The sequence below is a fragment of the Orcinus orca genome, chromosome 8 (genome assembly GCF_937001465.1).
Source record: "Orcinus orca chromosome 8, mOrcOrc1.1, whole genome shotgun sequence".
Taxonomy (NCBI): domain Eukaryota; kingdom Metazoa; phylum Chordata; class Mammalia; order Artiodactyla; family Delphinidae; genus Orcinus; species Orcinus orca.
In genome coordinates, this window is record NC_064566.1 from 80,466,589 (window position 1) to 80,482,926 (window position 16,338).

The 16,338-nt window shown below is 38.2% G+C and overlaps 2 protein-coding genes across 3 annotated transcripts in view; one reads left to right on the plus strand and one right to left on the minus strand.

Moving 5' to 3' along the window:
- PDGFD (platelet derived growth factor D) overlaps positions 1-16,338 on the minus strand; it is a 239,603-nt gene that overhangs the window by 94,925 nt on the left and 128,340 nt on the right. The window lies entirely within an intron of this gene.
- On the plus strand, positions 13,319-14,828 carry DDI1 (DNA damage inducible 1 homolog 1). The gene has a single exon (XM_004282188.2). The coding sequence runs from the start codon at positions 13,533-13,535 to the stop codon at positions 14,730-14,732; it is 1,200 nt and encodes a 399-aa protein (XP_004282236.1). The 5' UTR covers positions 13,319-13,532; the 3' UTR covers positions 14,733-14,828.

Here is a 16,338-nt window from a genome sequence, read left to right on the forward strand (position 1 = left end):
TCAACAGCTCAGAGAGACAACTGCATTAATTTACATAGCTTCTGTGAGTAGACTGGACAAACAAGATTGCTTATAGAAAATGCTTTCAAAATTATTATTTAGAGTGTGATAGTATAATAACATATACTTTCTGTAGCACTAAGAATGGATTTTACCCCTCCAATGCCCTAGGTCAGTTTCCAAAATACTTGGTTCCAACCACACCATGAGGAAAGAAAAATATGACCTTAAGATTTTAAAAAAGTGAATCAATATTTTATCTTGGTTTCTGTTTTTACAGCGTTAAGCCACAATTTAGTGTATATATCTGAACCTTAACAAATATTAATTAAATTTAGGTCTGTATACACACACTAAACTTACAGGCCATTTTTGCTGTTGTTAAAGTTTCCTGTATATTATTTGATACTATTTGGGTAATAACTATATAAAAATGTAAAAACTGTTTTTATTTCTTCAAAGGTTTATTTGTTTATGCTTCCAGTTAGTCAAAAATGAAAACTATGGAACAACTGTCCCCCGAAGGAACGAAACATACACAAACATTTGATTTAGCAACCATAGCAAACTGCAGCAGCTCACTTAATAAAGTGGCTATAGCCATTCTGGGGGGCTCCCTAGGGTGAAATGTTCCACTTTGTATAGCTCTGTATATAATTAAAAATCTGCCGCAACTATGACCTTGAATATCTGCTGGAATAAAGTATAATTAAATAACCAGAATCTTGAGTAAACAGCAGCTGCAAGATAAGCAACAAAATGTCTTCTGAGCAGTGTTTTATTTACATCTTTCTGAACTACAAACTTCTTTGCTCCAATGCATTTCAAACAGCATCCTGTCTTTTCAGGAAGATCTTGATCTCAAAATATTCAATCATCCTTTTGCAGTTAAGGCAAAGTTTCTTCCACCTCACTCAACTCACTTAAGACAGACTTATATAATCATTCTAGAAATGCTCCTACCTACTGCGCAATATTTAAGAAGTGTTGATTTTGAGTACAAGGGGAAAAAGATGGCACTAACTTGTATCAATAGTTCTGTTTTTTTCATAAAAAACCACACTATTGATCCATTCTTGGTAAATTTCACAATTTCTCCTAATGTCTTATCTTAACATCATGTAAAGACAATCCACTGTTAAGAAATGTCACATATCTTTTCCTTGAAACACATTATGTAGTCATAGACTAAAGATTACATAAACATGATCAGGAGATTTGCTAAACACATGCTCAGCATTTCTCTTTCAACAACGAACTAGTATTATAGCCACCATGGACGCTCAAAGGGAATTTTATAGGTTGGCAAAATGCTTATTACAATTTACACATTTACTGCAGAAATTCTCTTAGAAATGATTTCCCTATTACGTCTAAAAGCCATATTCAGAGAGAAATTATCACAACTTGTGTCTCTAACATTGGACATATTTTAATATACAAACATTGCTAATCTAAGGAAAAAAGGTGTACAAACTTGGGACACTCTGACTAATGTTAATATGATCCCAAACGTATCTTCAACATCTTTGCTTTTGACAACCTCTTATAAACTTGAACATATGTGTGATAGTGTAATATTAACTAAGGCTATGAGGAATAAAAATCACTTGAGTGAAGAGGTACTTCCCTTTGTGACTCTTATGAACAAAAACGTCTCACAAAGCACATAATTTGGCATTTAGTGTCAAGAAGGAGTTTTCATCTTGGATTATAAATTTAGATGATAAAATAGCTAAATCAAAACATCTCCAAGTATATGCTTAAGAATACATTTGAACATGATGATATGATACAAAGAAAAATGAAACAAGATGTTTATTCATTGCCTATAACACTGCTATTCTAACCATATTTCAAATGTAAAACAACTTGGTCAGAGAATATGAATTTTCTTCAAAGAACCACAATAAGTCTCATGAATTACATACAAATAACTGATGCTTAAGTCTGTGTCTCTCTAATGTTTGCTAATATTGTCAAAACAATGAGAGATACACATAAGGCCTCTGTAAAAAATGTGCATACAAATTACCAATTTGCACACATAAGTGTCAAATCTATATAACCTCTACTGAAGAACTGATCTCAAGAAGTTGTGGGCAGAATATGGAACACATCCTTAATCACGTATCATAACATGATTGATGCTTAAGAACAAGCCCACAAACTAACGCCAGGTGGACTTCTTAGGAGTCAACGGGATATCAACACTGAGACTCTTGTTTAAAACATAAAGAAAACGGGATATCAACACTGAGGCTCTTGTTTAAAACATAAAGAAATTTATGCACAGAACTAAAAGTGTCAAAGTGGGGGAATTGAATCTCAGTACATCCAAAGTCCATGCCCTTAAGACTTATGTCAAACTGTCTACATTTTATTATATATTGTAATTACCGAATACATAAAACTGTGAGCTTAATTGACAGAGCACTTTCGAATTGGAATCAGCCAATTTAGAGCAACAATTGAGAACACTGTTACAGAGTAGATAGAATTAGTGAAAGCTACACACCCACATTGAACCTGGAACCAGGCATCAAGATTTTGACCAGATGATGTGAGGTGTAAACCCGTCATGTTTATCTTTTTGTAAAATGTAAATGAATTGTTTGAGAATCTGGAAGAAATGACTGAAGAAAACCCACACACAACACAATAGATAAATATGTAACCACCACCACCCCTGCCCGCCCAAATTCATTTATGGTTGTTTCTCCTCAGACGTTAACACTAAGACAAGGATGTGGGTGTAGACAGTCTTTATTTGGGAGGGCATTCCAGGATGCATAAGCGAGAAGTGGATAAACTGAGACAAGGCAGGGAGAAAACCTAGTGAACACAGCATTGCTGTGGGCCACTGCAGTTCAACACCTCTGAGGCACCGTGTGGAGCAGACTTCAGAATTGCCCCACAGAAAGATGGAGAAGCTGGGTCATTTATCCACCAAATCCCATCATTTGCTGCTTGAGAGTTGTTTCTGAAGACATTAGAGCCCCAGCACTTCCAAGCTGAGGAGGTCTGAGCAAGCTCTCCAGAGACACAGAAACTAAGACACAAGAGCTCTGGAAATGGGAAGCTGTCAGCATTTACAGGAACACAAGCCTGGGCTCAGGGAGATGAGCTGGGGCAGCAACAGTATCTGCTTCAAAAGTATAAGCATAACAAAATCACAGCTTTGTTTATTCAGCAGTACCGTCTTTCTAAAGCACTGATAAACTTTTCCAGCCACTGGGCAGCAAAGGTAAAGATGTTCTGAATCTGCCTTCCTTATCTCCCTCTTTCCTTTTGGGCACACCTTCATCATCTGACTGTCAGTTCCCACATGGACTCTCTACAGAGTCCCTCAAATGCCCTTTGCATTTTTGCCCCTGAAGCCAGTACAAGAGGTGGGAAAGCTAGGGCAGGCAGAGTTGTGTTCCAGCTGCTCCTGACTCAGTGGCTGTGGCTGTGACACTGTCTTCTTAGCCCATGAAGTGCCATTACATGCATGGTTCTCTGCAGTACCTCTTAAGGGTAGGCTTTCTTTAGATACTTGCCTTCCTGTTTTGATCCTAACCTATGCCACGCTGAAAGGAAGCCTGCTCCTTGGGCATACATCCAGAGCAACAGAGTCTTAATTGCTTTTTCTGATGGTCTCAAAAGTAAGGTTCTTGCACCTCCAGATGCATTGGTGAGGGTAGACAAAAAGTAGTATTTAACCGATCCATTTAAATTATCTATCCTTTTTGTATTTTATAATGTTATACAGTACTACATATAGTTTATAAATATACACATATTGAGAATGTGATCAAAGTTTCTTGTTGATTCTTTTTAACTAATGAGGTGCACCATCACAAAAGTTCGAAGGTCCTGCTCTGAGAGACTGCATCTGCTGTTCCATGGCTACAGGATCAATGACCACCGTCAAAATATCAGTTCTTCAAGGGGACTTCTAGATGCTTGTTACCAATTGTCCCGAGGAGTCCCCTACTGTCCAGTCCAAATGACTCTGTTACATCTACATATAACACTATAGATAGATGTCACAAGCATATTGTTGAGTAAAAGAAGCCAAACACAAGAGTACTTACTGTATGAGTCTATTTACGTAAGAAACAAAAACAGGCAAAATGAATCAATGTTGTTTGAAGTCAGGATAGTGGTCGCTTTTGGGACTAAGTGGAGGCTGGAAGTGACCACAAATGTTAATTCTCTTTCTTAAACTGGGTGCTGGATTCATATATGTGTTTGCTTTTTTAGAAAAGCTTTTTGAGCTGTGTGTATGTGATTCATGCACTTTTCTGTATGTAGGTTTTACTTCAAGAAAGAGCTTCTTGAGTGTTGATTTGCTCAGCTCTGTAAATTGCTCTGAGGATTTGGTTAAAAAAAAAAAAAAAAAAAGGACTTTGAGGAAGGTATGTGGAATGAGGCTCTCTCATTGTTCCATCTAACACATGACCGTCCATAATAATGATTCCAAACCATAATTTATGGGAAAGACCATACTTATACTTTTGGCATCAACATCAACAATTTGGTTGTCTACTAACTTGACTTACTTTGCAACAGTTTTAATTATGGTGAATGGATTATCTTTTCATTATGTTCTTTCTGCTCAACAATTCTGTAAGCGCCTTACAAGCAGAACCTTGTTGTCTACTTCCTTTGGTTAAAAACAACACTGAAGAACAGCTCACAGACTGCTATGGTTAAAAATGACACTGAATAAGTTGTTGAGATAATACACTCTGAATGGATTTATTTTCAACTTTTGAAGGATACTTCTTGGGGTTTTGAAACAAATTAGTGACAGACTCTTGCTACTACCCTGAGAAGCCTGGAGTGCAAGGTTGAAGAGAGTAGGGACAGCTCTAAAAGCACAAAAGCACCAAGTCCTAGTCAATGAGGGCTTAAAAATTAATCTGCATATCACCTTCAGGATATATAAATTTTAACCTCTCTTCTTAACTTTTCTGGGTTAATTATTGCTTCTACTCATCGAGGGAAAAAAAACTTCGGTAGAGTGCTTTTCTATTTACAGGACAAATTCAAATTATCTATCCATTAAGCCCACAGCAAAATCTTATGGAAAAGAGATCATTGTCATTATCCTTATTTTATATAAGAGGAAAATGAGGCTCAGAGAAATATATGCTTTGTCCAAGGGCATTCAGATAATGTGACAAATCCAGTGAACATAAACCCTCCTTTTTTTCACTTCAGAGCCACAACAGGCTTTGTCTTACTGATCTGTGTATCCAACCCAGTTCTAGTGTGTGTATATGTGTGTGTGTGTATGTGTGACTGTTTTTCCACTACTGCAGATATTGAATACTGTTGTTGTATACAAGGATAGAATAATATAACTTGATTAAATGTTTGATACTAGTTTTTTTAAGATGCTTGTATTTTGTTGATGTTTTATGGTCACAGAGTCACAACGAGTTGATATTTTCAAAGGAAAGAAATTGCAGCCTTCTTTGTAAGAAGTGATTCACCTAGAGCCTATTTTATTGTAAGATAAATTCTTTTTCTTTTATTGAGGTACCTTTTATCTAGGATGGTCCTAGCTATTTTAGATGAAGAATTCAATACCATAAAGGAATGATCTACCTAGGACTACAAAAGAGAAGGTAGAGACCTGAGGCTAACTGCTAGATAAATTTGCTACAGATCCATCCCAACAAACACAAAGTATACCTCCTACCTGAAATTGTCACTGCTTTTTAATTTAGGCTGGCTTACTGCAAGTTCAGTAGTTGATGATCCTGTTTGGTTTAAATTTTTCTCTAAAGACATAGTCTGAGAGCACAATCTTAGTATCAGAAACCTTGACTTCAGTGGGGCTCCACTTTTTGATGTCAATTTAATGCCAGTATATTTTATGTTGTAGAAGCAGTAATTTATGAGTTATCCTTAACATTTGATCTAGTGTCTCTCAGTCACAGGCATGAAGGGCTCACCACAATTCTACATTCTAGATGAAACACACTGAAGTAAGAACATGAAATCAAACCATGTCTTTGTTTAAGATTAATAGTAATTTAGGTTGTTTTGTAGAAAAATAAGGAAATAGAGAAAAATAAGACTCAAAACTCAATAAGTTTTGTTAGGGTTACCAAAGACATTTCTGTTCCATTTCATTTATAGTTTGTAAAGAAAAAAAAAAAATCAATGATCCTATCTTCTTTCCCTTCAACATCTGAAATTGGGTCTCTTATTTTAAAAGCCAGGGTATGTGGTTTCTCTGATTAGTACGTGTCCTTTGGAGGCCTCCAAAGAGAGACTATTCATGTTCTGTGAATTAGCAGCACTGAAATATTTTACCAATATATGAGTAAACAGAAGCATATCAGCAGTTAAGCACATTTTATGAGCTGAGTGAAACAGAATATTCATAAGTGGAATGGAAATGACAATGGAATAAAGGACAAGCCTGGGGGTTTCATGTCTCTCAGAATAGAGAGATAGCCCACGAAGACATTAACACTCCCAAACCATTCTGATAATAAGAAGGAGAATTCTCTGGACCTGATATCATTTAGATGGCCTAAGAAAGAATTCTCCTTGTATCTAGGCTGCTAAATTTAATTTATCTGAGCAAAATAGGTGAGTTGATTTCTCTTTTGTTTGCTATTTTTTTTTTTTCAATTGAAGCTTTTGTTTATCAGGCTTTCTCATTTTCATGGTTAGAATACAGTTAAATTCTACAGACAGATGGGTTTTAGCCATGCTAATTACCATGGTGATCAATTAACTCAGCTGCTGTTTAGAATAGAGAAAGCTACATAAACAACCTGGAAATTTTGTCTTTTATAAGACAGTTGTAGAAACATCACCTATCATGCATATAATTCATAAAATATCAAAATGACCATGTTGTTGTGGTACAATGGGCTTCTTTATTTATTTGAGATCCTTCCAATATACCTCTCTTCTATGAGGAAACATACATCCATTCTATCTGATCCAAAGTGTCACAATAAATGAAGTGACCTGTCACATTACTGGCTTTTGTGGTGGCATGGCTGGTGGCTGGAGGCCTCTTCAGACCCTTCCTGTTTGGACTGCGTGCTAATTACTCTGTGCCCTGGGGTTAGATGTCTCATGCATCAGAAGTGAATATATGTAGACAATGCAAAAACTGGTTACTTTCAGAATGTTTTGCCCTGTATTATCCATATATGTGTAGTGTTATCAACACCTTTTTAAAAAACAAAGTATTATATTCACTAATTATATACACTCACACTGAAAGCACTTACAAGGACATTTGGAAATTCCTGATGCAGCCTCTACACATTTTCTAATAAAATATCTCCACAGACTAGACAGTAACAATCTAAGACTGATAGGCAAGGCAATGCCAACGTCCTGAAGGAATCTTCACTAACTCTAAAGCAGATGAAGGTGAACTGAGAACAAGACCTATGCAGATTTCAATCCAGGCACTGCATAGGCTTTTCCTCCTGATAAAGACTGTCTCTTAGCTTAACCAGCCAGGCTCTGTACAGAAACAAACATGGATATTCATTCTGTTTGTCTGTGTGGGTGCCTGTGTGAATGCTAGGTTTCAGGGAGAAGGCTAGAATATTATTCCTTCCCTGTACCGACCCTACTATTCTACTGCATCCATTTGATAATAGCATCTACAAGGAAACAAAATGAACAGTAAAATGTATGTGTGTAAGAGGAGAAAGGAGTCAAGTGTATGGCATGACACATCAAGGAAAGGATTGTTCCTCTAAACCCAGGGGGTAAAATTTAACTATGGCTGTGACCAAATCATACTTCCAGGTTGAACTCAGTAGCACTTTCACCAGTGAGCTTTCTGCATAGTCCTACTCACTCCCTGCACCCCTCACCCAAACAAGTAACCTCTATCCAAGCACAGCATTTTATTTATACATCTATCACGACTTTTACTAATTTCTGTTACATAAAATGATTCAAAGTGCTTGAGTCTTATCTGGCCTAGTAGATATCTTGTTCTTTGGAGGAAAGTGACTCCTATTCATCTTTCTGTCCTCAAAGCCCCTACTAGTCCACTGATTTGCTCATAGGAAGTGGTCATTAAATATTTACTACGAGAAATTATTAACATGTTTCTGAGCTAATCTCCAAGTGGCAGAAAACTGAACTAGTTAAACAAATCTATAACTTTCCAAATACAGATTTTTTTATAACTAATTGGACCAAGCCAAGATACTTCCACTGGTTTCTCACTAGGACTAAGTATACAGGAAGGACAAAGCAGAAAAGTATAGAATCCACAAGTAAATTATTGATAGAACTATTAAAGTGTATTTGAACTTATAAATAGATCCCACTGGCATTTCTAAACTATCGTGACAGTGTTTTTGAGATGAGCTCATTACAAGTTACTATAAACGAGTAAACGATAAAAAGTGGTTTGAATAATTTTCCTCAGTCACAGCTGAATTCAAAACATAAGGCCCTATTATCATTTCTGCTACTATTTTGTGTTATATGGCTACTCTCACAGCAGGAATAGGAAAATAAATACATTCCTTTTCTAAGGTACACTGAAAGTTAAGAAAAGTAATTATCAACCCACAAAGTTATAAATTGTTTTTATCCTGCTTTTAATTTGTTACACTAAATTTATTTAATCTATAAATGTTTCCCTCACAAATTATAAGTAATCTTTAAACCTTCAATAAACAAGGTGGGCATCCCATAGATCAGAATATTTTTTATATTCTTATATTCTTTTATATTCTTAAGACATTTTATATTCTTAAGACAAAGTACAAAATCATAGTAGCAAACTTTCTTTAAAATGAAAATACACATACATGTATATTTAGACATGGAAAGTATATATATATATTGAAACACTAAAAGTTATCAAGAGATTATATTACTTTCAATATGCAGTGTATACCTTAAAATGCATCTCTTTTTATGATGTTGTTAAAATGATAATCTATAAAATAAAGTAATAAACAAAGGCACGATAAAAATACTCCCACTGAAAAGTGACATCATCTTCATTGCATTCTCAAAGTAATTGAAAACATATCCTGAGTGTGTGCTTGCTCTTTCTCTCCACGCATGTGTGTGTGTGTGCACACGTGTGCAGGCATGTGTGGGTCTTCTGTTCATATTCTTTAGTTTCTTACAATAAAGAAAAAACACTAGCTGAGTTCCCAGCAGACTAATTTCTCAGGTCTCATGAGTTTCTTCAATTACGTATCTATTTATATATTTAAGAGGACTTATCATGGTCTTTAAGCTTCAAAAATGGGCAATACTAAACTTTTTTAATAGGGGAAACCTCCAAACAAACTAATAAAAAGCTTAAACTTCCATCAGAGCATTTTAACGTGTCTACTAAATGATTAACTACCTGAAGAAATAAATGTTATTCATTAGTGGCAGTTCTGGCACAATGTATTGTATTGCAAACAGAAAAACAGCGGGAAAGTTAGTTGTTTAACCTATGAATACAGTGGGAAACTTAGTTGTTCAGCCTATGAATACAGCTTTAAAAATTCTGTATCTTTCCCTAAATGGCATTGAAAATCTCAAGTGATGATTTAACTGTTTTAATAGGTCTCAATTACACTATATTTTTAAAGTAACACCAGGCATGTATTTAAAGGAAAGAGTCAAAATACAGCAAGCTAATATATTTGCTTAATGTGGTTTAATTATTGTATACACTACATAATGACATTCATGTAGCTATATTATTTTTTCAGATAAAGGACATTTGTTTTGCTCTGTAAAGCAAGAGATGGTACTTTAAACATCAGCTCACTGTACTAAGTGGAACCATTAATTACCTGGATTTTTGCTGCATTAAGTTTTTATAAAGAAGCAAGTTATAAAAGGTATTACTGTGAATTTACTTCAAAAAATAATTTTGGGGCTTCCCTGGTGGCGCAGTGGTTGAGAGTCCGCCTGCCGATGCAGGGGACACGGGTTCGTGCCCCGGTCCGGGAAGATCCCACATGTCGCGGAGCGCCTGGGCCCGTGAGCCATGGCCGCTGAGCCTGCGCGTCCGGAGCCTGTTGCTCCGGAACGGGAGAGGCCACAACAGTGAGAGGCCTGCGTACCGCAAAAATAAAAATAAAAATAATTTTGGGGTTATTTACTTGGCCAGTATGAAATAAGTGTCATCTTTTCTATTTTATGGGTATTTAGGCTATACAATGAGAATTGATTTTCTGAGTGATAGCCCTGAGACCTTGCAGGTGTCTCACTTATCAAAGAAAGATTCAATTATGTTCCTACATTGTACTTACCAAGGAAGAAAAGTAAGAGTATATACTTCACAAAAACTCCTAAAGAAAAGTTGCAATAACCTTCAGTTACCCAGATTAGTACCCCTAGATTATTCAAACCTCCCATTTCCAAGTGGTCTGTACAATAAGGATTTAAGGTATAAGAACGTTTTACATTTAGGAGTATCTTTATATACTCCCAATGATCCCCCATTTATTACATAATTAAAAGAGGTTTTTAATTAAAATTTTGAGGTAAGAGAATTACACATATGGTATTTGAATCACCAATAATACTGAGTAAAATGAAAAAAATCAAAGAATATACAAAATTAAGTACTAAACAGCCCCAGGAGGCTGTATTTATCTTTTCAGATTCCAGGCTTAAACCTCTGTTGCAAATTGCAACAGAGGTTTAAGATCTAGATGGTTGACTGGACCACAGAATCCGAAGGCTCCCTGCCAATCCTGACATCCTGTGATCTATGGAATGATGACAGTTCATTGGCCAGACCTTGAGTCTCTTTGCTTTCCACTGTGTGTTCTCAGTAAAGGGTAAAATAGTAAAAGGCACATAAATGAAAAATGCCACCAAAAGTAAAGAATTACAACAAGATAATAAAACATACTGCATAAAACTTAATTATGTTCAGTATGAAGGCAATGGTAACATGAAAAAAGTTGCTGGCTGCTTTTGATGTGAATCCTGAATACCTGTTTTGCCAAAAAATAATCTTATTCTACAAAAATAATTTTATTCACTGCTTAAAAAGACAAAAACCCTAGTATTATCTCCTTAACTTATTAAGATTTTAAGCAACATTGTCTGAAGCTGGTTGGGGTAGGGGGAAAGGAACGTGGAACGTAAGCCCTACCAACTTCTCATCTGCTCCTTAGCAGAGTAATTTGCATATGAACATGTCTCACCTTATAGTTGTTCCCAAACTCAGAGGAAACCACTACTGATCTCTGATGAGGACACTAAGAACCACAGAAGAAATTTATTAACTTAAAATCGTTGGGCCAAAGGGCCATCCATCTCTATAAATAATGAAAGATAGTTGTAAATAATTCATAATTTTCTACAAGAATATTATGATGCTAGTTTTTTTTCCCCTAAATTTTTATAAAATCCTCCTTATCATGAAGTGCTGCCTTTCCTGTTAAAGGCTCTAAGTCAGGCAGTCTTCTTCTCAGCCTTGTCCTCCACCCCAGCCCACCCCTACATGACTGACTTGTCATCTAAGTCCAACTCTTTCAGGAAGCCTTCCCTGCCCAACAGCCCTCTCCATATTCTGCATTTGTTCTGCATATATTATTAATTTCTCCCACATTCTGCCAGATTCTATGGTACTTTTTTAAACCCCCAATTTGTGTGTGTGTGTGTGTGTGTGTGTCCTCTATTTTAGACTGTGCTCCTTTAAGAACACAGCCTGTATTTAACATTATCATGTGCATCCCTGAAGCTTTGCACATGCTTCACACACAGTAGGCATTCAGTCAACATTCCAAACATAAATGAATATGAGTATGAAACATTAGGATAATTAGAGCAATGAGTGAAATATAGTCCTCCACCTGAGACAAACACATGAGAAACAGGGACACCTCCCCCCGCCCCAGTTCTTTAGACTGATGCAACATCTTTCTCTAAGTAATAGTGCAGGTCTTCTGACAAGACTTGAAACAAGGAGAGGGGATGAGGCAGAGGATATTGACTACCTTTTGGTTCATAAGAAAATATACTTGGGAAGACCAAGCTAGGAAAGCATGACCTCTTTACAGGGCAAAACACATTGTGAAATCTAAAGAAAAAGAACTGGCACTCAAGGATTTTCTAGACGATTTCCTTTTGCCCTGAGGCACCACATTACCCTTGCCTTTGCGCCTCCACTCTGGTATGGGGCAGGGCTGTGCCCTAGGGTCAGGGAGTGAGGCAAATCTGGCCTCCAGTGTGGCATTCCCCATGCATTTTACTACAGAATAGATGTCAGATTGGTCTCCTCAAGGTTCCTCTCACTCATCCATTCAAGGTAATGGCCTATTTCTAACCAGTCTCCTATTTTAGAGACCCTCTGTGTTTTCCATACAATTCTGCTCCCCAGATCCAATGGGTAAACATATCCTGTCCATTCTACTTATGAAACACTTTAATTCTCCACTGCCTCTTACATTTTCGTATTCTAGCAAGAGCCCCCTCTTTGAGCCACTGAGAAAGCCTCTACCTGACCCTCCTGCCAAAACGTATGTCTTCCATTTGTTGTGAGAAACCTCTTCCTTAAATCAATTAAATAAAACAAATAAACATCGCAAAGACCTGCTTCAAATCTCTTCCATTTCCTTTCTTTTCTCTTTTTTCTCTCCCTCTGGGGGGGAAGGGTGGGGAGGGGAGGATTCTTGCTTATTGATAATATTTAAACTCCTTGGGCCCATATGTGACTCCTTATAACTTGGCTCCAATGAATTTTTTCCAGCTTCATGTCCTGCCATTCGAATTCATGTACAGATTTATCCTATTAAGACGTTTAACGTCTCACATTTCTCTGGAAATAACAGGCCTTGTAATGAATTCTTGCTTTATACATACAATTCTTTTTGTCTCGAGTGACTCTCCCCACTTTCCACATGGGAAATGCTCATCCTTCAACATCCACTTGTCTCCTCTCTCTAAAGACATCCCTCAGCATGCTGAACACGTCTGCAAAGTACTTACCTCCGGTATTGTGATTTACCCATTTACCATCAATCTATCCCTAGAATGTGAGACCCTCAAGGGAACGCACCAAGTCTGATGTATCTTTTTTTTATACCAAGCACATAGCCTGATACTTCCCATGTAGGAAACAAGCACTCACTGTTTGGGGGATAAGTAAAAGTACATAGAATACAATTCTCAAAGAACAAAATGTTAATATGTTGTTTAGGAAAAGCTGAAACAATCTTTTTCAGACCATGGGTTAAATAGGTTTTGAAGGGCTAGCCTTGGAACCAAATGGACTCCAGTGACTTTGTTTCTATGGGAACAGGCATTCTAAGTTACAAGCAGCACACATACAAATGGGCTTCAGAACACACGTGTCCCCTCAAGGTTCCACGAGGCCAAGCAGCAGGCACTAAGGCTGGCGAGCGGCCACCCAGACTGGTGAGTGGCTGCACCTCCTTGAGAGGTGAATGAACCTAAACAAGACACTGAGTCGTGAGGTGCAGCTGAGCCATCTACAGAGACCAGCTCCATTCAGCCAGTGAGCAACCCGATACCCTCTGCCCAGCTGGCCTTCCCGGGCCCATGCCATGCTGCTCACTGTCTACTGTGTGCGGAGGGACCTCTCCGAGGCCACCTTCTCCCTCCAGGTCAGCCCTGACTTTGAGCTCCACAACTTCCGTGTCCTCTGTGAGCTTGAGTCTGGCATCCCCGCCGAGGAGATCCAGATTGTCTACATGGAGCGACTCCTTGCCTACGACCACTGTTCGTTGGGCTCCTATGGCCTCAAAGACGGCGACATGGTCGTTTTACTCCAGAAGGAGAACGTGGGGCCCCGGCCTCTGGGCCAGACATCCAGCCTGCCTCAGAGCAATTTCACCGGGACAGCCGTGCCTGGGACATCCAGCTCCCGGCAGCACCACCAGCACCAGCGGGCACAGTCGGCCCAGCAGTCCCGCGGCCTGGACTCTGGAAAGAAGATGACCTCTGCTCAAGGGCTGGACAGCCCCACCCTGATCCGAAACATGGTGCTTTCCAACCCCCATGATCTGTCCCTGCTGGAGGAATGCAATCCTGCCTTGGCCAAAGCCCTGCTCAGTAGAAACCTGGAGACCTTTTCTCAGGTCCTGATGGAGCAGCAAAGGGAAAGGTCCCTGAGAGAGCAAGAGATACTTAGCCTCTATTCTGCCGACCCGTTTGATTTGGAAGCTCAGGCCAAAATAGAGGAAGAGATCCAGCAGCAAAACATTGAGGAGAACATGAATATAGCGATGGAAGAGGTTCCAGAGAGTTTTGGACAAGTGGCCATGCTCTACATCAACTGCAAAGTGAATGGACATCCTTTGAAGGCTTTTGTTGACTCAGGTGCCCAAATGACCATTATGAGCCAAGCTTGTGCAAAGAGATGTAATATCATACGGCTGGTGGACCGACGATGGGCTGGGATTGCTAAAGGTGTGGGCACGCAGAGAATTATTGGCCGAGTTCACCTAGCTCAGATTCAAATCGAAGGTGATTTCTTACAATGCTCTTTCTCTATACTTGAAGAGCAGCCCATGGATATGCTTCTAGGGCTAGATATGCTCAAGAGACATCAATGTTCCATTGACCTGAAGAAAAACGTGCTGGTGATTGGCACAACTGGCACACAGACTTACTTTCTTCCTGAGGGAGAGTTACCTCCATGTGCTAAGTTGGTAAGTGAAACTGGGCAAGACGAGTCTTCAGACAAGGAAATAGCAGATACTATTAAACATTCAGTCATGGATTCAGGACGAAAAAAGCATTGAAACAGGCTATAAATATGCCATCACCTAAGGGAGTCTCAGGTCTCAGGAAATTATAAGACATGAGCTCATTGGCAATGTAATCATTAAAAACATCAGTAACCACTAAACCTGGCCTTGGGACTAAGTTCTCAGAGCTGTCACTACGTAAATTGTGATTACTTGATCTTGGCCCCTCCATTTCTCTTATCCAAAAATCACTGAACCTTATCCTAAGAAGGCTCTGGAGGCTCCAACTGATTTCCAGATAATACATAAAAGGAAAACCAGCCTCTTTAGAGACACTGCCCTATGAAACTATAGGATGGCTTGTCCAAACCTGTTGCTATTTTGCAGAATTCCCTGGAAAAAGCCATTGCTGCAGCTGCTACAATGCACCTATACAAAATTATTTTAAATCAGCACTAACAAGTGTTTATATTCAGAGAAATACATTTATTTTCACAGACTTTGTTTTCTTTAGGAAAGGTACTAGAAATGGTTGGTCAATTGTACTCTTGAGTTGATTAATATTTATAAATGTCTATTTGGGGCAGCATTAGGGCCAATTTCCTCATGTTTTACATCTTTCCTTCCCCTGGACTCCTGTGGAGTCATGCTCACTGAAATCCATTCCTAAAGGCTGTTTCTGCCATATTTGAGATAGTGGATTTTTCTCCTAGGATGTCCTAAAATAATTTCCTCTTTCTTCTGCATTCAAAGAAACTCTGATTGTAAAACAAAGGCAATCAAATAGACTTTTTTTTTTAATTATCATGCTTCTTGGGAACATGAAGATTGGGAGCCTCATGGTTGTACTGCGGTAGGAGTGGAAGGTGGGGACAGACAGTGGTCTAAGTCCCCTAATCCTCTTTCTGGTCTGTTTTATATATTAAACTGTTATTACATAAATATTGTTTGAACAAAGTGTTTCACTTTAAAATAACGTTTGAAAATTTCTGAATGAGATCTCTAAGGCCTCATTCAGCTCTATGGTCCATTCTGACAAAGCTACTCTCCATTACTACTGATAGTGAGAAATAGAAGATTCCTGACGTAATTACAATCCACAGCTAAAACCCTAAGAGACAAGGTTCAGCTGTCTGAGGCCATCAGACTCAGAGAAAATGTTTCAGGGCAGTAATCCATCAGGACTAGTATTAGAATACAGGATTCAAAGTCAAATAATATATGTTCTGATTTTAGCTCTATATTAACTAGGCTAATCAGCTTACATATAGTACAACTCAATTTCTCGTCTATAAACTGTTTCAGAGGGGAGAGTCATTTTCAGCTACTAAGACTACATTATGAACGAGGATATCCTTTACATTTCCCCAACAAGATCTAAAGCCACCCAAAGCCTTTCCAAAGGCTACAGAAAAAAAAAAAAAAAATCCTCCCCTGTAGGTCTCCCTTTCTTGGTCGGCTTCTAGGTATGACTAATCATCATTTTGTATAGAGTCTCCTCTCCCCTTCCAGACATCATCAGTTCGCCTCCCAGTATTCTTCTTCTTTATAGGTGTTCTTATGCTCATATCATTGCCCAAACCTTGTCTACATTTGTACCAGGGCTTACATCCAGTAGAGTTGCTAAAAATGACCAATAGATAGACTTCTTTTCTCCTTT

Excerpts from the sequence above, each read along its gene's own strand:
- DDI1 (XM_004282188.2), top strand. The coding sequence starts at position 13,533 with ATGCTGCTCACTGTCTACTGTGTGCGGAGGGACCTCTCCGAGGCCACC.